The sequence below is a fragment of the Pleurodeles waltl genome, chromosome 7, assembly GCF_031143425.1.
Source record: "Pleurodeles waltl isolate 20211129_DDA chromosome 7, aPleWal1.hap1.20221129, whole genome shotgun sequence".
NCBI classification, from domain to species: domain Eukaryota; kingdom Metazoa; phylum Chordata; class Amphibia; order Caudata; family Salamandridae; genus Pleurodeles; species Pleurodeles waltl.
Window position 1 is genome coordinate 1134798078 of NC_090446.1, and position 24502 is coordinate 1134822579.

The 24502-nt window shown below is 43.9% G+C and overlaps 1 protein-coding gene across 1 annotated transcript in view; it reads left to right on the plus strand.

The window, feature by feature from the left end:
- LOC138246022 (uncharacterized) overlaps positions 1–24502 on the plus strand; it is a 672335-nt gene that overhangs the window by 130207 nt on the left and 517626 nt on the right. The window contains exon 5 of the mRNA XM_069200173.1: positions 17514–17559. Within this exon, the coding sequence (XP_069056274.1) occupies positions 17514–17559 (46 nt within the window). The remainder of the gene's footprint in view (positions 1–17513; positions 17560–24502) is intronic.

The window sequence follows — 24502 nt, forward strand, 5'->3', positions numbered from 1 at the left end:
GGAATAGGAATTAATTGGTCTCCACTTAACAAGGAGGGATTACCTAATAATGTATTAATTTGGGCCTCAGTATAACTAACTGTATAAGGTTCGGTCATCCTAAAAAAACTGAAAACTAACAAAAGTGAAAAAGAATAAAAAGGTATTAGGTGAACACTAGGAACTAAATAGTACGTAGGCTACCAGAGCCAAGAATTAATTAAATACTACTAGAAAAAAAACCTGCATCAAAGATGCAAAAGAGAATAGCTGACAGCAAAAAGGGATTTCCCTATTACCCCACTGGATCAGGGACAAAGCAATAATATAAACAAAGGAATACCCAGAGGGGATAAATCTAAACTTAACTAACAAAGTGAAAAGCTTGATTTTTCACTAGAAACTAATTTCTTTTATTTCCAATTAACCAATTAAACTGTAGTGTCCACCGATACCTGTGCACCGAAGAGAATCTTATATACAAATAAAAAAATAGAAAAAACATATTAAATATACATATTATACTCCACAAAAATCATCAAAAAGAAAGTTCCATTGTTCCATTGACCAATTAATTCCTATTCCCACTAATGTTGATAAAGTTGAACGCTTAAAACAACTTAAAACAACTTAAGAAAAAGAATATTAGGACACAATTGCATGCACAGGTACTCCTTGAGCATCTGAAAAACAATACCATCCCGGCAGGCTTGCAGGTTAAGAATATCCCAGTAATCTTTGTCTTAGATAAACCATATTTATTGAAATTCAGTGGCGTAGGTACTAAATGTTCTCTTGATTGGCTAGCTCTTTCTATTGAGACTGCTTTAAGAGTAAGTGAAACTGAATTGAAAGAAATCGAATTGCTGGAACTTGAATTGTTACAAGATCAAACAATTACAGATGTAAAACAACTTTTAGAGTCAGCTAACAAAATTATAGCGGAGTTCAAAATCCGCACTATTAACCAAAAAACATCTAAAGTGGCAAGGGATATCAAGAATTTTCGAATTGAGGAGGTTTACCCGTTTTTGAAAGAGGATTTTTACAAATATAATAATCCTAGTAATTTGAATTTACAGTTTCAATCCTGCTCACGGAGGAGATTTATTACTTTCTCTGATTCCTCCTCTGACTCAGAGACAGAACATCTTTCCGATTCCCATTCTGGGCCATCCTACCCTACTACTCAACCTTTTTTTGGCAGAGGTGGAGGAAGAGGGAGAGGGGGAGGTGCCCAAGGCAGACCTCATTATCAAGATCACAACAGAGATCCGTATTCCCAACCGGGAGAATTTCGGACCAGAAAAAGAACATACAGACGCTAAACAACAAAGGTTCAGACATGTTACCGGTTTATAACCTGTCTAATTATGTTCTTTCGATTGAGGAACAAGAGGTACTCAATAAAGGTCTTTCCTTTGTTCCGACCAAACTTCAAGACCCTGTTGACACAAAAACAGAAGTATTACGGTTTCTACGTAAAGTAAGATTAAGGGCATTTTTCCGTGATACCGTCAGTGACTCTACTTCTGATGAAGTGAGCACCACCGGGCTACATTTAAAATCTACTTTTTGTCCTGACTCTACTAACATGCCCCCTGAAGTACAGATTTTTGAGGATGTGGTTCTCCGGGAGATTGATGCCCTCAATAATGCAAAACTTTATTTTAAGTCTAATTGTTCTAAGGACGAGAACAAAGCTATATGCTCCTTGGCTTCAAACGATAATATTATCATCAAACCTGCTGATAAAGGCGGGGGTATTGTGATTCTTGATAAAGATAAATACCATACAGAAGTGCGCCGTCAACTTAATAATGAGCAACACTATCGCTTGATTACAGAGGACCCTACCCCTAGATTGAAAGCTTCTATTGCTTTTATTACTGATGAGGGATTTAGAGAGGGTTGGATATGCAAGAAAGAATATGATTTTTTAAATTTTAGCCAATCTCGCATTCCCCTTCTCTATGTGCTCCCCAAGATTCATAAGGATGTCATTAACCCTCTGGGGAGACCTATTATTGCAGCCTGTGGCTCTCTTTTAGAGCCATTGGCACAATATGTTGATTTTTTCCTTAAACCTTTAGTGTTTAGTACCAAAGCATATGTGCAGGACTCGATGCATATGATCAATAAACTTGAAGGTAATCCCTTCGAGGAGAGGACACAAATATTGGTTACGCTAGATATCGAGGCCCTCTACACTAACATCCCTCAAGATGAAGCATTACAAATTATGTATGTCTTTCTAGAGCAGAGGCCTCTTCCACATAAGGTTCCCTCTTCCTTCTTACTTGCATTAGCTACGCTATGTCTCAAAAATAACGTGTTTTCATTTGACAATGAGCTATACCTACAAGTCAAGGGCGTAGCAATGGGGTGTAATTTCGCCCCTGAAATTGCGAATCTGGTTATGGCTTTTTTTGAAGACAGATGGATCTTTGAGACGGATAACCCATTTTATACCAACATTAAAATGTGGTTGCGTTATATTGACGACATTTTTATGATTTGGGAAGGTGGTACGGAGGCCCTCTCTGCGTTTCATCACTGGATTAATCATCTAACCCCTGATCTTAAGTTTACTCTGTCATCTGATCGTAAACGGATCAATTTTTTAGATCTCTGGATCCAATCTACTGAAGGGTGTATTTCAGTGAGTCTTTTCAAAAAGCCTACCGATAGAAATACCCTCTTGCATTTTTCAAGTAACCATCCTCGGCCTTTGAGAGAGAACTTGCCTTATGGTCAATTTCTCCGCATTCGCTGCAATTGTACTAACAAAGAAGATTACTTTTTTAATGCTGAAGCACTGATATCCAGACTAACTAATAGAGGTTATCCGAAGAAGATCGTCAAAGGGGCAGCTAAACGTGCCTGGTACACCCCACGAGAACATTTGTTGGTACCTAAGCCTAAAAAGCTATCTTGTCCTCTCACGTGTGTATTGACGTATAACCCTAAAGCTAATCGCATTAGAGCTATTATTGAAAGAAATTGGAAGATACTTCTCCCTGTAGCAATAGACAGACCCCTATTTGCCTTCAAAAGGGGCCGGAACATCTATGACTCTTTAGTCCATGCTCCGTTCAGTTCTAATAAAAAAAAGACTGATCTGAGAAACATGTTACTTCTACCCCCAATCACTGGACATTTCCAATGTATGAATTGCTTTGCCTGCCAATACACTCAGAAGACTAGTCAGGTGGAGTTAAATGGCAAAACACATTTTCAACGTTGTTTCTCTAATTGTAACACTCGGAATGTGATTTATTGTATCACTTGCCCCTGTCAACTGACCTATATTGGTCAGACGACACAAACTGCGAAAACACGTATCCTGCAACATATGTCCAGGATTAGATGTGCGGTTTGTGGCGCTCCAATGGTTGACCATTACATCCAACACGATCATCGTCCAGAAGACATTAGATGGTCTATTTTGTATGTTGCTACTAAAATAAAGACGAGCAACTTGAACACTTCTGTTCTGGATAGAATGGAAGCTTGCCTAATTGAAAGTTTTGGGACGGCCAGAAGGGGCCTCAATGATTTGTCTGAAATGTGGGCCCTATTATAACTTTGACTGTGTTCGCTTTAGTTGGTTCAGTTTAACACTTCCAGTAATAGATGTGATGTGTTCCAGATTTTTGCTTGTAGTTTTTTTGTTTTCTTGCTTTTTGCTTGTAAAGATGTTTGTAATTATTATTATTTGTGAATAGTGTATTTATTTATACTTTAGTGGGGTTTTCTGGTAAATGTATTCATGTTGTAGCTGTGGGTGTTGCTATGTTATTTTTCCATTATGGGTATTTGAAGTATTCTGTATGTTTCTCAGGTTTCATTGTTAGTGACAAATTTATTCTTTAAATATGTGTATTTATAATGTATTATTTATGGATTGCGAGGGCAAGTGGACTCTTAAGTTGCTGTTACTTTATGTATACATTTGCTCATTCAAAGATGGCGCCCACACATTAGTGTCGATTTTCGACACTCTGTAGTCACCTCTTTGATGTTTACTTTTGTTGCTGCATAGCCAGAGAGCCTCTCCGGAGCTTAGATTCTTTATTTAAACGCGCACCGCATGAGCGCGTGTTCCTTACGAGCCGTGACTTTTGAAATCGATTGGCACGGACGTATTGTCTATTTAAAGGTATGCGCTACATGTTTATACTTGTTCTGCTGTAGCGTGCGCATTTAAGCTGCTGATTTTATAACCGGTGTCTGTAATTTTTCTAACCTCCCGATTTGCCTAGATTATCAGCTGGTTCTTGGCATTTTCATGATTTACTCTGTTCTCTTCGCTACCCAGGTTAGTCTCTCTGGCTATACTCTTTATATTTAGCTCTATTCTTCAAACATATGGGCATTTTCGTTTTTGTATTTTTGTATATTTCCTTTTTTTTATATGGTTTAAGTGTCGGAATAATTTGGTTTGGTCTCCCTCTCTGAGACTATTTGTAAATTGTCTGCCATTATTCTGTTATTAGCTAAGGTACTAGCACTGGGAAGTACTTTCATTCTAATTTGTTTGGTCGGCATCCATTCATTTTTAATTTTCATTTTGGTGCACTTTAGGTGGTACTTCGGTGAACAGGTCTGGTAATTTACAGCCTGGTGGTATATATAGCTGTTTTGAGCCATAAGGGCTTTGTTAATTTTTTGTATATTGCATATATAGGCACTGTCTCCATTGCCCTGAGGAGGCCGGATTTGTTAAGGCTGAAACGCGTCGACTATATATTTTTCGAGGAATGACTCTTGGAATTTATGAACTATGAGCTAAGAAATTACGGATTGTATCGGACTTTTTCTCGGTGATGGCTTCTTTCCACTGATTCAAGATACTCTCATGGACAATTGTCATCTCCTTCTTTTGTGACTGCTGGTTATTGATTGGCTCTGTAGATCATACTCTCTCACGGTGCTACAATGGAACTTTCTTTTTGATGATTTTTGTGGAGTATAATATGTATATTTAATATGTTTTTTCTATTTTTTTATTTGTATATAAGATTCTCTTCGGTGCACAGGTATCGGTGGACACTACAGTTTAATTGGTTAATTGGAAATAAAAGAAATTAGTTTCTAGTGAAAAATCAAGCTTTTCACTTTGTTAGTGAAGTTTAGATTTATCCCCTCTGGGTATTCCTTTGTTTATATTATTGCTTTGTCCCTGATCCAGTGGGGGTAATAGGGAAATCCCTTTTTGCTGTCAGCTACTTGCAAAGAATGGGCATTTCTTGTTCTCCTTCATAGCGAATAGGTCTAAGTTCGGCTTGCCCCACCGGTGGAAGAGTCTGTCTGGAACTTGGTGGTCTAGCTCCCACTTGTGTTAACGGAATGCTGGTCCTGCTTAGCAAGTCTGCAGGGAGTTTGGACATTCCTGTTACATGTTTTGTTTTGAGCGATATTTGATGTTGAAGAACCCAGTTCCAGATGTCCTGCGCCTGACAAGATATTGCTGGTGAGCGTGTTCTTCCTTGTTTGTTGAGATAAAATGTTCTGCAGTTATTTTCTTGGGAGAAACAACTTTGGTGCTAAGGTGATAGATTTGAGGTCCAGTTGTTGTATGTGAAGTTTTGTTGCACCTGGACTCCACTTGCCCCTGATCTGAAAGTCCTGGAGGTGGGCACCCCAACCTTCTAGGAAAGCATCTGTTTTTATGACATAGTTGGGAATTCGTTGTAGATGTGAGAGCCCTCTGGACAGATTATAAACATGTGTCCACCAAGACATGGCTGCTTTCATCGTTGAGGTTATCTGAATGAGGTCCTCGAAGGAACCTTGTCCAATTCTTCTTGAAGTAGATGCATGTGTTGTCGACACTTTGGAACACGAGGGATGCAGGAAGAAATCATTCTTGAAATGTTTTGTAGATCTGAACAGAAATTGACTTTCTTGTGGACAGCCTGTGAGCTAGTTGTCAAATCTTCCTCTGCCTGTCTTTGGAGGGAAATGCTTTGTTTTTCTCTATGTCTAGAACAGCCTCCAAGATTGTTAACTTTGTTGTGGGTCGTAAGTGAGATTTCGGACGGTTGACAGTGCAGCTGAGTTTGGTGAACAATGAGAGGCAGATGGACGTTGCTGTTGCTTGGTGGTGTGTAGAAGCTTTTATGCGCCAATCGTCCAAGTGTGAAAAGACTTGGATTCCTCGTTGTCTGAGGTGAGCTGCTACAGGGGCTAGCATCTTGGTAAAAATTTTGGGTGCTGATTTTAGCCCGAATGGAAGGTGGGTACCGGCTACCTGGAAGTGGAGGAATTTGCGGTGCTTTGGGTGCATTGGAACGTGGAAGTATGCGTTGTGGAGGTCCAGTGACGTCATATGATCTTCCTTGTTTTGGAGGTGTAATATATCCTGAAGCGACACCATGTGTAAAGATTGCTTCTTTAGCAATGTGTTCAACCTTCGGAGGTCGAGAATGGGACGCCAATACCATGAGGGTTTTTTTATTAGAAAGAAACGGGAGTAGAACTCCAGTCCCTTCAGAAGTTTTGGAATGACTTCTATTGTTCTCTTTTTTGTACATGATTGATATCTCTTTGAGGAGTTGTTTTATATGAGGGGGAGGTGAAACTGATGGTGGGATGTTTTGAAGTTTTTGAAGGAACTCCAAGGTGTGTCCACTGAAGATCACATTGAGAACCGACTTGTCTGATGTTATTGTCAAAAATGGTTTGCAATATGACCTCCAATTTGGGTTGTCGGAGAGTGTGGGGTTGTCAGTACCAAATTGTGGTCATTGCTTTCTGTTTGCATCTCTGCTACAGGCAGACAGTTTACCTCTAGTGGAGTGCTTATTTGCAGCCGCAGGTGGTTTTCTGTATTGCTGCTGTTGTGCATATTGGGGACGGTAGTATGTCTGGCTTGACTGATACTGTTGCCTGTAGGGCTGGCAACCGCCCCTAAAGGAATATGCCCCTCTGCCCCTAGCTCCTCAAAAGGGCTCCTTTCTATACTGGAGAATCCCAAGGGATTTGGCTATATCCGTGTCAACCTAGATGGATTGTAGGGCATTATCCACGTTTTTGCCAAACAACGATTCACTGTCAAATGGCATGTCCAGTATGTTACTCTGGATCTCTGGGCAGAAGGAAGCATTGGAGCTTTCATAGATTCACATGCTTGAATTATTGCCAGACTGGGATTCCCCTAATAACAATGTTAATAAAACAGCACGCGCATTACACTCAGTAACACTGAGATTTCATAGATTATCTGCAACCTATTCACATCATTATAAATGGTCCAAACAACTGTCAATCTGAGACCAGCACCATCTGTTCTCTTGTCAGAACCTTCCAACTGGCAGATTTTTTAATGCATGTTACAGTGAGGAACCCGATGGAGAAGCTCTGTCCAAAAGAAGATTGTTATTTTTTCATAAAGAAAACATCTTTATTTAACCTTTTTGAGCTGGGCTCAAAGAAATCTCTCTCCAGGAAGGAACAGCAACATAGTCATCGACAGAGCAATTTGCTATATCTTTTTTGGTCACAGCAGCAAAATAATTGTTGTCCAGGATACTGAAGACACCTTAAATAGATTCATCATTGATGCAAACATAGTTCACAGAATCACTGCCAGCACTTCTTATTTGGTCACAGCAACAAAATAATTGTTGTCCAGGATACTGAAGACACCTTAAATAGATTAATCATTGATGCAAACATAGTTCACAGCATCACTGCCAGCACCGTTGAGAATTAACTAGAAATGCAAAATGGCCCACCATTGACAAAGTCATTGCTGTCGATAATACGACCACTGTCCTCTACAGTATCAAAGAGAGAATATTTTACTAAACCTTTGTTAGTAGGGCCTATAGCTAATGGTCTGCTAGAACCTCCAGGTTCACCACAGTTTTCAGGGCTTACAATGTCAGATTTGCAGACTGATAGTGTCACTGGCCCCATTGCTTACTCCACAGAAGTTGTTAATAGATGTTGTGGCTACAACTTTTCTTCAAGAGCTGAACCTAGGACACAGGTGATGCGAAGAGAGCAAATGTCTGTATCGGGAAAGATCAAGTGGATATAATCTTGTCCTTTTCGTCTAAATATTGCTTCTTGCAGTACACAGGCTGGGCATGCTTACAGATATAAGAAATATGCATAAGCATAAAAATACATCAAATGGACACCCAGGTAAGATTACATATGCAGTCTTTCATTTACAAAAATGGCTTGCTACCATTCCAGTTCTGTATGTTGCCAAAATCCAGAATGCATTCTGGCACATGAAACACTTTACACAAGTTTGAGATGTTAGTTTCACTTAACTACACTAAATTATTTTATACTTTCTGATGGATACAACTACCTGTGGATTCCTCACCTAATGAATTCTCCCAATGCGCCAGCATTCGACTGAAATTTTCTTCCCATCTCTGCACGTCGACGAGGACATCACTATTGCCTGACTCCCACGTGACTCCGTCTGATGTCATTGTGGCAATAAGAGGACCTCGCCGGCGTACTGACGTCCGTTCCCTTTTTTCCGTGCCTTCGAAGCATAACCGTTTTTCTCCTGGCTCTTGGGAAGCGACTATTTCTCGAAGATGTTACTTTGTTAAAATGTCTTCACCTCGTAAATCATGGTTCAAGCCTTGTAGAGAGTGCGGGGGTCGTATGTCGGTGATGGACCCGCATAAGGACTGCTTGTGGTGTTTGAGCTCCGAGCATGACGTGGAGGAGTGTGGTTCATGTCAAAAAATTAACCCGAAGGCACTCAAGGAGCGAGAGGCCAAGCTGTTTTTGGCCAAGGCTAAAAAGAAAGAGAAGCATGGACATCGGAGGTCTTCTTCAAGGAAGTCCTCGAGGTCGCATAAGAGGCGGCATCGACATGATTCCCGGCGTCGACATGTGACGCCGCGCCTAACCGCTGCATCTCTCTCCACGACCGCAGTCGGATCGCGCCTCCGATTGTCAGAGCGCCGTCCTCTGCGTTTTTTCCCTTTTTTAGCGACGCGTTCCAGGAAGCATGTTTTATGCTCCCAGTCGCGTTGCCCTTACCTATTTTTGTGAATCCTCTTTTTTTCCTGTCGGTGGTGGTCTCTTTCTTGTCTTTTTTTCTTCTTTTCTTTTGGGCTTTGTGCACTTCGTTTTTTCTGTATTCTTGCTGGTTTCCATGTTGTCTTCTTCCTGTTTCTTTTTCACAGCATGCCTTTTTCTTTTATACTTCAACCTTTTTCCTATTCTTGTCTATGGGCTTTTCCCAATTCAAGATGGTGTTGTTTCGCTTTCCTGTGTTGTCACTTCCTGTCTTCCAGTATATAAGTCACTCAGTCCTGATCTGCCTTTTGTTGCAAACACTTCCCTTTGGTGGTGCTCTTCGCTCCTGTTAGTCGTTCCAGTTTCGCTGTTGTGATTTTGCTTTTTGCCCTTTTTTCAAGTCATGTCTTTTCTTCCTTTTCAGGAGTTCCTGTTTTGAGTTTTTTTTCCCCAATTCCTTTGGGATTTTTCCTCTGGTACTCCTTCTGGAGGGTATGGTCTGTTTATGCGTTTTCTGTCATTCGGCACCGTGGCTACTAGAAAGGGTCGCCCCTATCTGGGTTTATCCAGAACCAGCAGAAGACCGGGTGTCCTTTCAAGTCCTGCATCCAGAGGTGAGAAGCTGTGTGCAGACCGTGACAAGACATGATTCCGGGCGCAGGTCGGAGAGGGACCGATCCCTGTCGAGGTCACCATCTATTCGGCGTCGTCCGACGTGGGATGTCAGTCTAACAGTGACTCCTCAGCCTGAGAGTTCTCTGGCGTCATCGGTGTTTGAGGTGGTCGAGCCTCCCCAGAGTCCTGGCTTCTCGCCTGCAGTGCAGTCGGAGGTGCCTGATCCAGCTCCGATGCTGCAGGAGTATCCAGCATTCCCGGCTCTAGGAGTGGATACGGCGGCATTCTCGAATATTATGTTTAGTATCTTTAACTTCATGGCTCCTGGCGGTGCACCGGCTGGTCCCTAAGGTCCCTTGGCTTTTGGATTGGGCGTTCCGGCTTCATACAAGTCGGCGCCATTCATGCCCTTCTGTCCAGCAGAGGGTGCTGGTCCGGCGCCGTTGTTGTTGGCGTCGCCGGGGAGAACTTCGATGCCGGTGGCTTCTGTGGATCTGGTGGCGCCGATGACTTCGCCACGAATCCAGTCGACGCCGGGGAAGAGAACCCATTTATCCATGACACCGATGGATCCGGTGTTGGATGAATCTGGAGACTGGGGTGTGTCTCCTGGGCTGCGTCAGGCGAGGTCGTCGGCGTCAGCCAATTCTATGTCGACGCCGAGGATAGAGGCCAGGCTGCGCTCAAGAAGAAGGGCTTGAGGGTTTTGGAAGAGCAAGAGTAAAGAAGGCAGCTTCTGGAGGAAGGAGAGATCACTGAGCCCCTGGGAGACTTTCAGGGTTTGGACTCCGCGAGTAGTCTCGATACTTCCCCTGAGTGGGATCTAGCCTCTCCTGGGGAATTTACTGAGGAGGCTGCCTCGTTCCATACGGTGATAAGGAAGGCCGCTGACTTTGTGGACCTTCCGCTACGGCACCTGAGGTAAAGGCGAACATTCTGACGGAAGTCTTGCATCCTGCTTCGGCTGCTGTGGAACCACTCCTTCTGTTCAATGAGGCTCTTACAGAACCAATCCTGGAAGTATGGAGGAAGCCTGTATCTTCGACTGCTGTAAGCAGATCGGTGGTGACAATATAGAGTGGCTCCTGGGGACCCAGGATTCCTCTCTCGGCATCCGACTCCGGAGAGTCTGGTGGTTCAGGCCTCGTGCTCCTCACGTTCGGCTCCTGGTTCCTTCCCTGGGGCTCCTTCGGACAGGGAGTCGAAAAGGATGAAACAATCTGCCAAGAAGATTTTTTCTTCGTGCAGTATGGCCCTTAAGTCTGCAAATGCCTGTGTTTTGGGCAGGTATGTTCATGCCCTGATGGACGCGGCCAAGGCTGTACTACCTGATTTGCCTCCGGATATGCGGGGTCTCCTGTCTGATGCCCAAGTGGCAGCGACTCAGGTTATTCAGTCGGGGGCTGGATACGTCGGACTCGGTGGCCAGGGCAATGGGCACATCTGTGGTCACCAGGAGACATGCATGGTTGAGGTCTTCTGGATTTTCATCAGATGTACAGACGACCCTGCTGGACTTGCCGTTTGATGGGGACAAGTTGTTTGGTTCCAAAGCTGACTCTGCCTTAGAGCGCTTTAAGCAGGGCCACTGCCAAGTCCCTAGGCCTGCTGGCTTCTATGACCACCCCGTTCAGCTCTTTTAGAAGATTCAGGGGGTTTGGAAGAGGAACTTCCTTTCGGGGTAGACCCCTACCAGCAGGCCAACAACCGTCTAGCCTTCCTTATTGGTCCTATAGAGGGCGGGGTAGGGTTAGAACGAGAGGAGCCATCCAGCAGCACCCTGCCTCTTCCTCTTCCTCCGGGGGGGGTGCAACCTTAGTCCTCCATCCATTGCATCCCATGCTTCTCCTGTAGGGGGAAGGTTGTTTCATTTTCTCCGCATGTGGGAGTCGATCACATCGGACTCCTGGGTCCTCAGTATTGTGGGGAAAGGTTATGCCCTTCCTTTTCAGGAATTTCCCCCTCCCATCCCTCTCCGTTCCTCCTTTTGCACAGAAGACCACCTCCTGTTGTTGCAGCGGGAAGTTCTAGTTCTTTTATCGAAAGGTGCAGAGGCGTTGGTTCCAGAGCAGGAAAGGGGTCAGGGTTGTTATTCAAGAATTTTCCTGATCCCCCAAGAAGGATGGTCGTTTGAGGCCGGTTCTGGACCTGAGGGTTTTGAATTGGTTCCTCATACAGGAGAAATTCAAAATGCTGACTCTAGCGCTGGTGCTTCTGGTGATGAACAAAGAAGATTGGATGGTGTCTGTCGACTTACAGGATGCTTACTTTCATATCCCTATTCTTAAGTCGCACAGGAAGTATCTCCGGTTTGTGGTAGGGTCGCAACACTACCAGTTTGCGGTCCTTCCTTTTGGTCTTACTTCAGCACCTCGAGTATTCATGAAGGTGATGGCGGTGGTTGCAGCAGATCTCAGGAGGAAGGGAATATCGGTATTCCCTTACCTGGACGATTGATTGGTTGATCAAAGCCAAGTCTCCGGAGCTCGTGCTGCATCACCTGCAAATGACAACCCAGTTGTTGCTCGATCTGGGGTTTTCGGTAAATGTGCCCAAATCTCACCTGGAGCCCTCTCAATGCCTCCTGTTCATAGGGGCAGTACTGGACACAACATTGAATCGGGCCTATCCTCCGCCTCAGCGGATTCAGGACATTCAGGCGTTGATTCCAATGTTTCAAAGTGGAGCGGTTGTTCCAGTCCTCAAGGTCCTTCGTCTGCTCGGGCTGTTCTTCTTATGCTTCTTGCATTATGTTGGTCACTCATGCACACTGGCACATGAGGGCTCTTCAGTGGTGCCTCTGCAGGCAGTGGTTTCAGCACAGAGGGGATCTCAAGGAGTCGATAAAGATCTCCAGAGACACGGCAGCAGATCTGCGATGGTTGGCTGCGGACGGCAACCTTTCCCAAGGAAGGCCATTTTCGCTACCACCACCAGTGGCCACGGTTATAACGGATGCCTCCACTCTAGGGTGGGGAGCTCATCTGGAGGACCTGGAGGTCAAAGGTCATTGGTCTCCAGTGGAACAGATGTTTCATATCAATCAGTTAGAATTGCGAGCAATGCGTTTGGCTCTCGAGGCCTTCCTCCCTTCCCTTTGCATCAGTTGGTTCAGGTCCAGACGGACAACACTACCGCGATGTGGTACATCAACAAGCAGGGAGGAGTAGGGTCGTACCTTCTTTGCAGAGAGTCTCTGCGGCTCTGTCAGGACCATCAGATTTGCGTAGTAGCAAACCATGTGGCCGGAGTTCTGAACGTACGTGCGGACAGTCTCAGTCAACACTTCTCGGTCGATCAAGAGTGGCGTCTCCAACCATACCTGGTCCTTCACATCTTCCGGATGTGGGGATTCCCTCAGGTAGACCTCTTTGCCACTCGGGAGAACGCGCACTGCCAGTCGTTCTGCAGCCTCCAGTATCCTGTGCAAGGGGCGTTGGGGGACGTTTCATATGTCCTGGTACGGCCAGTTGCTTTACGTGTTTACCCCCCGACCCCCCATACCTTGCCAAGACCGGGCCAAAGTCATTTTAATAGCTCTGGAGTGGCCAAGAAGGGTGTGGTACTCAGACCTTCTCCAACTCTCCTTCTCCCTCACAGGGCAGATCTCCTCTCGCAGTCGCAGGGGCAGGTTCTACACCCCCACCTCCAGAGCCTGCACCTTCATGCCTGGAGAATGAACGGGACAATCTGAGTTCCTTTTCTCTCCCGCCAGAAGTGGTGGACGTTATTTAATCGGCCAGGCGACACTCCACCAAATCTATCTATGCTGGCAGATGGGCAAAATTTGTTGCTTGGTGTGGAGATAAGCAAATTGATCCTTTACGGGCCCATTTGTCAGACAATTTATTATTTGCGTTGTCGTTGGCGCAGAGGGGTTGTGCAGTTGAGACTGTTAAGGGCACCGTCGGCCTTTATGTGCCTTCCCGATCAACCCTCTTTATTTAAGTCCCCTATAGTTATAAGGTTCTTAAAGGGTCTTATTAATAGGTTTCCTCCCACTCTGTTTATTATGCCTCAGTGGGATTTGAATTTAGTTCTTACATTCCTGATGGGTTCGCCGTTTGAACCTTTACATTCATGTCTGTTAAGGTTGTTGGTATTAAAGACTGTTTTTCTCATAGCTATCACGTCGGCTAGGAGAGTGAGTGAACTTCAAGCCCCCTTTTACTTCTTTTCATGCGGACAAGGTGGTGCTGAGGACCAGGGCGGCTTTCCTGCCAAAGGTCGTTTCACCCTTCTATTTGGGACAATCTATCACGCTCTCATCTTTCTATCCTCCTCCCCATCCATCAAAAGAGGAGGAGAGACTGCATCGGCTTGACCTGAGGAGAGCTTTAAGTTTCTACATCGGGAGAACGAGTGAGTTCCGGGTCGACGATGAGCTCTTCATTGGCTACGTGGGGAAGAGAAATGGCAAGGCTGTCCACAAAAGAACACTGTCCAGATGGGTCATTCTTTGCATAAAAGTATGGTATTCCTTAGCAAAGAAGGTTCCTCCTGTTGGAATTAGAGCCCATTCCACCAGGGCTAAGTCGGCCTCTTCGGGCTTGGCCAGAGGTGTTCATGTGGATGAGATTTGTAAGGCCGCAACTTGGGCTTCCCTCCATACTTTTGCAAAGCATTATTGCTTGGACTCAGAGGTTAGGAGTGATGGCCATTTTGCATGGTCCGTGCTGCAGGATTTCTTGGTGTGACTATTCAGGTACTCGCCACCGAGTGCAGTACTGCTTTGGGACTCTATTCATTAAGTGAGGAATCCACAGGTAGTTGTATTCATCAGAAGAACAAGTTATTTACCTTTGGTAGCGCCTTTTCTGGTGGATACACTAGCTACCTGTAGATTCCTTAGGGTCCCACCCGCCTCCCTGTTGCCTGGTTGGTCATACCAAGATTTCCTGGGGTGAAAGTATATTTGATTGTATATGTATTTATATGTTAATATATGTGGTATATATAGATGTTTATATTTGTACATTTTGCTGTTTTTATTTGATTAAATATTATGTATTACATTTGATTGATGTAGTCATGTCAAGTATGTGATGTCAGGTGATCACCTGTTCGCCTCAAAGGCACGTAAAAAATGGTGAAAACTGACGTCAGCACGCCGTCGAGGTCCTCTTATTGCCACAATGACGTCAGACGGAGACGCGTGGGAGTCGGGCAATAGTGACGTCCTCATTGACGTGCAGAGCTGGGAAGGAAATTTCCATTGAATGCTGGCGCATTGGAAGAATTCATTAGGTGAGGAATCCACAGGTAGCTAGTGTATCCACCAGAAAAGGCATTACCGAAGGTAAGTAACTTGTTCTTCAGCATTAAAAAGGGCTATGAAAACAGCCTGTTTCACACAGACTTTGATATTATGACCCTCACCTCATTGTCTGCATTAAACTGGTTATTTTCTGTACATGCATATTCTGTGTAACCATATTTTCTTTGTCATTTGGACCTAATTTGCTGTTCACGTTATAACCATCTCTCTTGGACATCCGACCCACATTAAGATTGGTTCAAACATCTCTACCTCCTTGTCAGTCTGTACGTTTCCCAGTATTCTTGTTCAGTGTCGTACAACATTCCTGGAGTATTCTTCAAATCAGAATTTCACACATTCACAGCTCAGTCCCTTCCTAAGCACCATGTTGCATCACTCAACCATACTGTAGCTCTACAGAGCACACACCTGTAGGTGACATATACACATAATTCCCAGGAAGTTCATCATTTCCAATAAAACAAATTATATGCAAGTGTTTGTTGCTAATTCCCACAGAAACCCCCCCAGCAAAGATAGTTCACCCAAAAACATAAAACTGCCTGATGTTTATTTGACTTATGAATTCCACCTCCAGCCAGTGTCATTCTGTCATTCATAGTGATCTGTTTTAATGGCGGTGCATAGTTCTTACCTCGAATTTCTGCAGCTAACCCATGCCCTTTATTTCTTTCCAATGGAAAATTTGGAACAATGCAGTCAAATAGGGCATTTGAATGCCTAGTTTTCACACACATTTGCTTAAAAGCCCTAGGCTCCGACATGGCACTCAATAAATAAGTCATTTTAATGGTGTGCCAAGCCAACGAAACATGATGCTTCCCAGGAGTTTAATCCATTTTTAAGACGTGCAGAGGATACAATGTCAATAATCACCTGCTACTCTGTTTGGGCCAGCATTTTGTCATGGGTCCTTTCCATAAGCCATGGGTGTTCTGTTAATCCAAGAATTATGAGCAATATGCCAGTGCCAGAATTTTGCCTTTGATGCCATCCATATACCAAGGATGACCCATTTGTGATAAATTACCTCTAGCATGATGGGCCAATATTGTGTGTAGTTCCCTGCCTCTATCACCCCAATATGCCATGTTGGCCTTCCTAATGCCAAAGATTACCTACAGTATGCCAACACCTGCATTTTGCTTAGATGTCCCACATGCCAAGAATGTCCTCCAATATCCCACCACCAGCATTTTACCATGGGTTCCCCTTAAGCCAAGAATAACCTGCAGTGCGTGTTTAATTTTGCCATGGGGTGCCCTGTATGCTACAAAATACCTCCAGTATGCCAGTGTTTGACTCCATAAGCCAAGAATGACTTCCAGGATGCCATGGCCAGCGGGAGGATCACAGGCTTAACACCAAACCATACACACTTTTCTCACTCTCTTTCACTTAGTCACTCAGTGGCCTTCATTCTCAGTCACGGACTCACTCATTCCCACTTGGATCGGATACACTTATGTCACTTGTGCTCGGTTATTGTCACACACTCCGCAGGTCACTCATTCATTCACACACACACACACACACACACACACACACACACACACACACACACTCTCACACACCCACTCCCACCTGCTGGTGAGGGCTTTCATAGACCCTTAGGGCACAACCAAAGCTCCTTCCCACCTCGTAGACCCTTAGGGCACAAGAAAAGCTCCTTCCCACCTCGAGCACTTATGCAAGAAACTGAAAACTCAAGCCTGCCCATACAAACACCAATTTGATGTACCACCTAGGTTCGAGATTTCAGCAGCCTGCTTTGCCTCTTACTTTTATACCCCACTCTCTCCCAACTCCCATCCACAGTTGGGTGAGGTCAGTCAGGTTCCTGATGCCATCCCACCCTGTGACAAGACCGGAGAAGGTGAGACTTGTGACAAGGTCTGAGAAGGACAGTTTAATGAGCCTGCCGGAAATTCTGAAATCAGAGGCATGGCCTCACTAGGGTAGGGCACCAGGAGAACGGGACTCTAGCACTACTGTTTTCTTAGCTGTGTCTGATCTGCTGTATTTTCTACTTTTGCGGTATGTTTGTGCAGGAGGAAAGCCTATAATGCTTTACAATTGTCAACTGTTGTGTGTGTGTAGGTGAGGAAAGTTAGTGCTGGTGCTCTGATTTGCTTGTTCATTTTAGGAAAGAAGCTTTCATCAGTTTTACCTTTGTGCTTGTTCTGCACATGTTTGAGTAAACTTTTACTGTTGCTGCCTGAATTGTTTATATGAGGAAAGCATTTGTAGCTTTGCTCATGCTATCCCTAGTTGGTGTGTGAGGGAAGGGGTCACTGCTGTTACCCTTCTTCTGTGTGATGAGATCTTCAGGTTCTGTACCTACTTTGTTTGTAAGGGAGACGTGTGCTATTGTTGCTAAGTCTGCACCTTATACATACATGATTTAGGCTTGCAGTGCTGTCTGTCCGTGTTGCACCTGCTTTGGTGTGAAAACAACTTTTCAGTTCTTACTCTCCAATGAAGGCTTGCACTTCTACCTGTAGTGTACCTGTTCTGTGAGTAAGTATTTAACATTGAAAAATTATGCACTTCAAAGAAGCACTGATTCATTTCATATAATTGATAGGAATCCCCTTTGTGGAGAGGTTCCTCACTCTAGTTTCATGTTTTGCAGTGGTACGACCCGCATGGCTCTGTTTTGGGCAATGAAGACCTCCGAGGTAAGTGGATTTTCATCAGTTGTAGGTGAAGGTTTTTTTGTTTTTTTGTTTTACATTTTCTTTGTCCTCATTACACCATCAGTTTCTCATAGCGCTGTTCCCTCTGCTGATGAAACTGCCACACTGAGAATGATGCTGTTAACCCGCTGACCTCGCCAGCATAGCATCCACAGCATGTAGGGGGTAACCATTGGAGAAGGCTGCTGTTATTACTGTTCAGCATAGTTTTTTCAAACCTTTTTGTAACTAGCCGAATCCCGTCATCTCCACCTTGCATACTAAGTTGACGTTTTTAAATAGCCCCTTCACAGAAGGAGGATCAGTAGACTTCCATAGCTTGCATACCTCTCTCCGTGTCATAAGACAACATAGAGCTTCATCTTGGCATCATTCATGCTGGTTTTCAACTCGGAAAGAACACCAGCTGAGGGTAAACCTTAGGTTGATACCCAATTATTTCACAGAAGATGTTACTTATTTTATTCCGGAAGGACGACAATGCAGGACAAGACAAAAACGTGTAGATCTGTGTTGTGTGTGGGTTCTTAGTGCGTTCCTAAGAACGCACGCGGTCTAAGCATTCCGGAGATTACAGTTTAATCAGTTTTCTCCGGAGTGGCTGGACGCTAGGTCGCGCTAACAAATAAAGACGAGTTTTAACTTACATTTGTGGTGGATCACCCCGTCTTTGTTCACTTCAGTTTGGCGACGAGGGTTTGGCGCGACCTAGGTCAGTCCTAGATCCAGTTCCTGCTGTTTATAGTTATGGATCCTGTTCCTGCCGCCAGTTCCTGCTGCCATCGGCGGTGATCTTCATGGCGGTTTTGGCCGGCAAGGATTTTCCTGCTTGTCTCTTCGGCGTGAGCACAACAACGCGTCACGCTTCATTTTCCCTGGCATTTTCCCTGGCAGTGTGCGTTTACACTACGGGCGCTGGTATTTCCGGTGCACGAGGCACGTGTTTTCCTGCGACAGTTACGGACGCCTTTGGAGCTGGCGCAGTAACCTTCTGGCACCGGCACTTCTTGTGCAGTGGATTTCGGAGCTGTGAACACGGAAGTGTTCCTGTTCTTAAAAAAACAACAAAGTGTTTCAGTGGAGCTGTGAACCCGGAAGTGTTCCTGTGTTTAAAAACAACGAAGTGTTTCATTGGAGGATTGGAGGAGCAGTCCGGTGGAGATTGTTTTCCTGCTCGGTGTATTTTGATTTTACAGACAGACTTGCATGGTATCTCAATAAAAGGAAATACAAAAGGAACTACAAACTACAATAAGATACTAAGAGACTGAGAGAACTTTATTCTGTTTCCGATAGTGTGTTTACACATGTGCTGTTTGTGTAAAGTGTATCGGTTTAAAAGAGGATGATTAGTAGTTTGAAGGTGCTGATGTTATAACGCTGTGCATCAACATTTAAGGGCAGATAGACACTGTGAGAGTTGTGTAATCTGTAACGATTTCTCTGTTCACTGTATTGCATTGTTCATTCTGTTTTTAGTACTAGTAGAGTATTGTTGTGATGGGTTCTCACTCCAATATTTCTCCACCACCTTTATTTTTACCAGTCCCAGGTATGCCAGTTCTTCCTTGGGAGGATTGGATAGAAATGCTGGAGAATTATATTGTGGCCTTGGATGGTCAGGGTTACTCTTCTCAAAGAAATAAATGCTATCCTTTTAAGTACTTTGGGGTGTGAGGGCCGGAGGATTTTTAAATATCTTCCCCCTTATTTAGGGCCCAATGGACAACCTATGGATGACATTTATAAGGAAGCGATTAAAAGATTAGAGAACAGGTTCGCAAAAGAGACTAATTTAGTTTTAGCTAGGTACAAATTTTATACTCAACCTCAAGATCATCATGAGTGTATTGATGATTTGGTGTCGCGGTTGAGGGAATTGTCTGTTAAGTGTAGGTTTGGCACCATGACGGATGAGTTAATACGAGATCAACTTATTTTGCAGTGCCGTGATAAAACGATTCAGGAGAGGTTATGGGCAGCAAAGAATCCCACGTTGCAAGAAGCAATTGACTTGGCAAAGGTGATGGAAGAATCTAAACGCTGTATAAAGGAATTGGAAAAGAAAGAGAAAACTGTGGAAGTTATGGCCTTATCCAGTAATTCTACAATATTACGTCCAGAAACTGATACTGCACCAAAGAGAGGCGGGTTTGTCAGTGGTAAGGGGAGGGAGTGCTATAGGTGTGGTAGTACTTCACACTTAGCCGACTCCAAGAAATGTTTTGCTGTCAATAAGGAGTGTCGTAAGTGTGGTCGCAGAGGGCATTATGCCCGTGTGTGCAGAGAAAATAACCGTTGTACTAAAGAATCTAGTTCAAGCATAAATATAGTTGAGGAATGTTGTGAATCTTCTTGTGAGGACAGGGTACTTGTAGTTGAAAATGAGGCAACCGTGAGAGTGAATATGAGTGATCGTCGATGCTCTAGGCCTACGGCTTCTTTTTTAATTGGGGAAGTTCAACTAAACCTCATGGTGGACTCTGGTTCGTTGTACACCATAATTCCTGAGAGCCTTTTTAAGTGTTATTGGGGGAAGGGAGAGTTGTTACCAAAAGATATATCACCGGGTGGGTACCAGGGGGTCGAGATTCATTTGTTGGGTTATATGTGTAAGGAAATTCAGTTTGGGGGAAGGAAAGTTCTTGGAAAAATCTATGTGTCTGTTGAAGGACGACCTATTTTGGGTTGGATGCATCAATTTGATCTCAACATTGTCATCAGTCCTAGAGCGCCCAATCAAGTTTTGTTGGTGGATAACATGCATTTGGAAGACATTTTGGAGGGGGCTGGGGACGTGTTTAAGAAGGAATTAGGATGTTTAAAAGGTTATGTGCATAAGATAGTGTTGAAAGAGGATGCTCACCCTATTCAGCATAAAGTTCGCAAGATACCATTTGTGGTAAGAGAGGAAGTCAAAAAAGTGATTAGCAACATGTTGTTGGAGGGTACCATTGAACCCATTGAAGTTTCTCCATGGATTTCTCCGGTTGTTATTACGCGGAAATCTGATGGGAAGGTGAGGCTATGTGTAGACTTGAGGTCTGTAAATCAGAACATTGTGGTGGATACTTATCCTTTACCAAATATAAATGAGTTGTTATCTGCTGTCAAAAATTGTAGATTTTTCTCAAAATTAGATTTGAGGAATGCTTATCATCAGATTAGACTTCATCCAGATTCTAAGCATGTCACAGCATTTGTCACTCCGGAAGGTACCTTTCAATTCACTCGTATGCCTTTTGGTCTGGCATCCGCAGCGAGTGTATTTCAGCGATTGATGGGTCAGATGTTTGGTAGCTTGAAGGATGTATTATTTTTCCAAGATGATATACTAGTGATGGGTGAAACAGCTGATGAACATAATGTCGCGCTCAGGAAAGTACTCAAGATCATTGGAGAATCTGGTCTAAGTTTGAATAAGGAGAAATGTACTTTCTTGGTTGAGGAAATTGACTACCTCAGGTATTCTATTGCTAAAGGGAGCATTAAACCAAAGAAAAGTCTTTTAGAGGCCATCAAATTCGCACCTGCACCTGCAGACAAAGACCAATTGAGGTCCTTTTTAGGACTGGTGGAGTACTACTCCAAGTTTGTAGATAAGTTTGCAAGCAAGACTGAGGGTTTAAGGAAGTTGTTGAGGAAGGGGAGTAAGTTTTGTTGGTCTGATGAACAGGTGGGTTGTTTTAATCGAATTAAGAATGAGATTTGTGATGCAGGTATTTTGACTGCTTTTGATATTAAGTTACGCTCTATCTTGACTGTGGATGCCAGTGATACTGGTTTAGGAGCAGTATTATCACAGGTACATGGAAATCAGGAGAAGACTGTCGCGTTTGCTTCTCGTACGTTGACACAGACGGAGCGAAACTATTCTGTCATTGAGCGTGAGGCTTTAGCGGCTGTCTGGGGCACTGAATATTTCAGAACGTATGTGTGGGGGTTGGAGTTTACGTTGAGGAGTGATCACAAACCAATATTAAGGATATTATCTGCTGGTGGTGCGGGGAAGGGGTCGGCGAGGTTGGCTAGGCTATCTGCAAGGTTGCAGGAGTATCTGTATCGCATTGAGTATGTTCAGGGTTGGAAAAATGTTCAGGCTGATTGTCTGTCTAAGTTGTCGCTTGACTGGGAGAAGGTAGATGCTCAGTCGGTTAAGTCTTGTGATACGGATGATGCTGTGGCTTCTATCTGTGATGTTGTTGAATGGGGTTTAGGTACATTTACACTGGAGGAATGGAAGGATGAGATGGCGGCTGATGATTGTCTGAGATGCGTTTTTAAACTAGTCTCCTCAGGGACTCGAAGAGAGAGTACTCTCCCGTTGTCTGTTAGACCCTTTTTGGACGTGTTGGATGAACTGTCGTGTTGTGGGGACAGCGTATTGATGCGGGGGGAACGTTTTGTTCCACCGGTTGGATTGAGGTTTAAATTATTTTACTTAGCTCATGAAGGTCATTTGGGTCAAGGGATGACGCGTAGGAGATTGAAAGAGTATTTTTGGTGGCCAGGATTGGATGGACAGGTTAACTGTTGGGTGGAGCAATGTAGATTATGCAAAGAGAGCGAGAAGAGGTTGAAAGTAGGAGTGGGCAGGGTGGAAGGACATATTGAAGATCCTGGGAAACCGTGGCACACAATTTGTTTGGATTTCATTGGTCCACTTTTGGAAGTTCCTTTTCAAATGCGTTTCGCAGTAGTGGTGGTGGATGTACACTCAAGGTGGTTAGTGGTTAAGTTTGTACGTGATGTCACCACAACCATAAAGGTTTTAGAGGATATTTTCATGGAGGAAGGTATCCCCAGGGTTCTTATCACAGACAATGGCACTCAATTGACTTCGAATGAGATGTGTGTATTTTTGAAGCATTGTGGAGTGCGACACACCAGGACGTCCCTATATTACCCACAGGGTAATGGAATTGTTGAGAGAACTAACAGATTAATCAAAGGAACAGTACAATTAGCTTTGGCTAATCATTGTTGGGTGCAGAAAATGATAATTGATGTGGTACGAGCCTATCGTTCCACGATTCATAGTGCTACTGGGGTATCTCCTTTCCGAGCGATGAGAGGGAGATCGATGGGGTCAAAATTGATTCCCTCTTGGCTTCAGGAGTGGGTTGCATCTGGGGGAGTCAAGATGAGTGTGCCCTCTCAGCACGAACATGGTTTGATGGTAGGAGACTGGGTCAAAGTCAAGTCAGGTAGAGTAAGGGCCGGTCTTTCAAAATTTAGAGGCCCTTTTCGTGTGAAGAAGGTGGGAAAATTCCAAGTTGAGATTGAAGGGGGAGAGAAGTGGAATGTGAGAAATGTGGCTTTGTATCAGAGGGGTGGTAAGTGTGCTTTAAATCAGATGGAGGATGAATGTCCTAGCTCCTCCTTCTGGGGTGGGGTGGGAGCATCTACTTCTGGTGAAGGTCATGGTAACTGTCCTGAAGCTGGAGAGTGGGTGTCACAAGGTACCAGTGCAACTCAAGAGAGAGAGGATTCGCAAACAAAGGTACTTGTTCGTGAACAATCCATGAGGACTCACAAGTGTCCTAGTTATTTGAAGGACTATATTATGGAGTAACAACATTTCATACGTGATCTAATGATTTGAAAGACTGTATATGATGTAACAAGTTGATTGCTAAAGATGTTTCCTATTTTAAGTTTATGTCATTTATTTTCTTCATTACATTATCGTTATTTTAGCATTTTTCTATTGGTTGTTTTATGTGAAGACAAGAGGATATGTTGTGTGTGGGTTCTTAGTGCGTTCCTTAGAACGCACGCGGTCTAAGCATTCCGGAGATGACAGTTTAATCAGTTTTCTCCGGAGTGGCTGGACGCTAGGTCGCGCTAACAAATAAAGACGAGTTTTAACTTACATTTGTGGTGGATCACCCCGTCTTTGTTCACTTCAATCTGCTTGTAAGGCACCACACCTCAGGCGGGCAGGTGTCCTGCCAACCACCTTTGTCAACCTGCTTGGTGTCCAATAAGCCCAGTGGATAGTAAAATAATGGTTTCTCTAGAGTGGTGCAGTTTTACCCCTGAGTATAAGGTAGTCAAAGCTCCTTTCCACAATTGCTTCATGTCGGCCTCAGCTAGATAGTTTCTCTAAATTGAGGATGGTTCAGGATCATGTTTGTCTTCGGCCTCAAAGTCTGAGTAGCAAAGTGCTACTTCGTTTTTTAATGTCCCCCTACTTTCTAAGTGATCTCCCACTCTCCCCCAGGCCCCTGAGCCCACTCCTGTGATGCCCACCAAGACTGTAGCTGATAGTACTTAAACTTTGAGCGCCTACCCTCAGTGAGCCCTGTCAGTTCTTGCCACCCTACTATTCTTATCCCATCTCTCAGGTCCGCCCAGTAGTTCAGACCCGCTTGTCTTAAGAGACAACTTAGGGCGTCATTTAAACATTCAGGTGTGCCAGGTGAGTCCCAGATTGGAGCTGAAGACGCATAGTAGGTGATATTAAAACCTTTCCTGAAATAGACCCATGTTCTTAGTGTGGCAATAAGGACTGTTAGCCTCACTTTAAAAAAAAATATATAATGTTTAGGGTTTCCATATTTATACAAAAAATGGCTACCTTCATGGCTCATCAACCTGACTGCTTACAGTCTACCCATAGGTGTGTTATCTAGAACATTAGCTGGCATCCAGGATTTTTTTTACATTGAAATGCATGGCCATATATATGAAAGTCAGGTCACGCCAACCCATCTGCCCTCATTTTCCTCCTGAGCTTTTTCCATGTTAGTTTGATTCCTTTATGTGCCCATACAAAACTACTCACTTTTCCCTGGAGCTTACTAATTTGTTCTTTTGGAAACATAAGGGGCACAGAGTTAAACAAAAAGGAGACCTTAAGGAAGACCATAATTTTAATTAGATTTGTTCTTCCATATATCGTTAATGGTAGATTATTGCA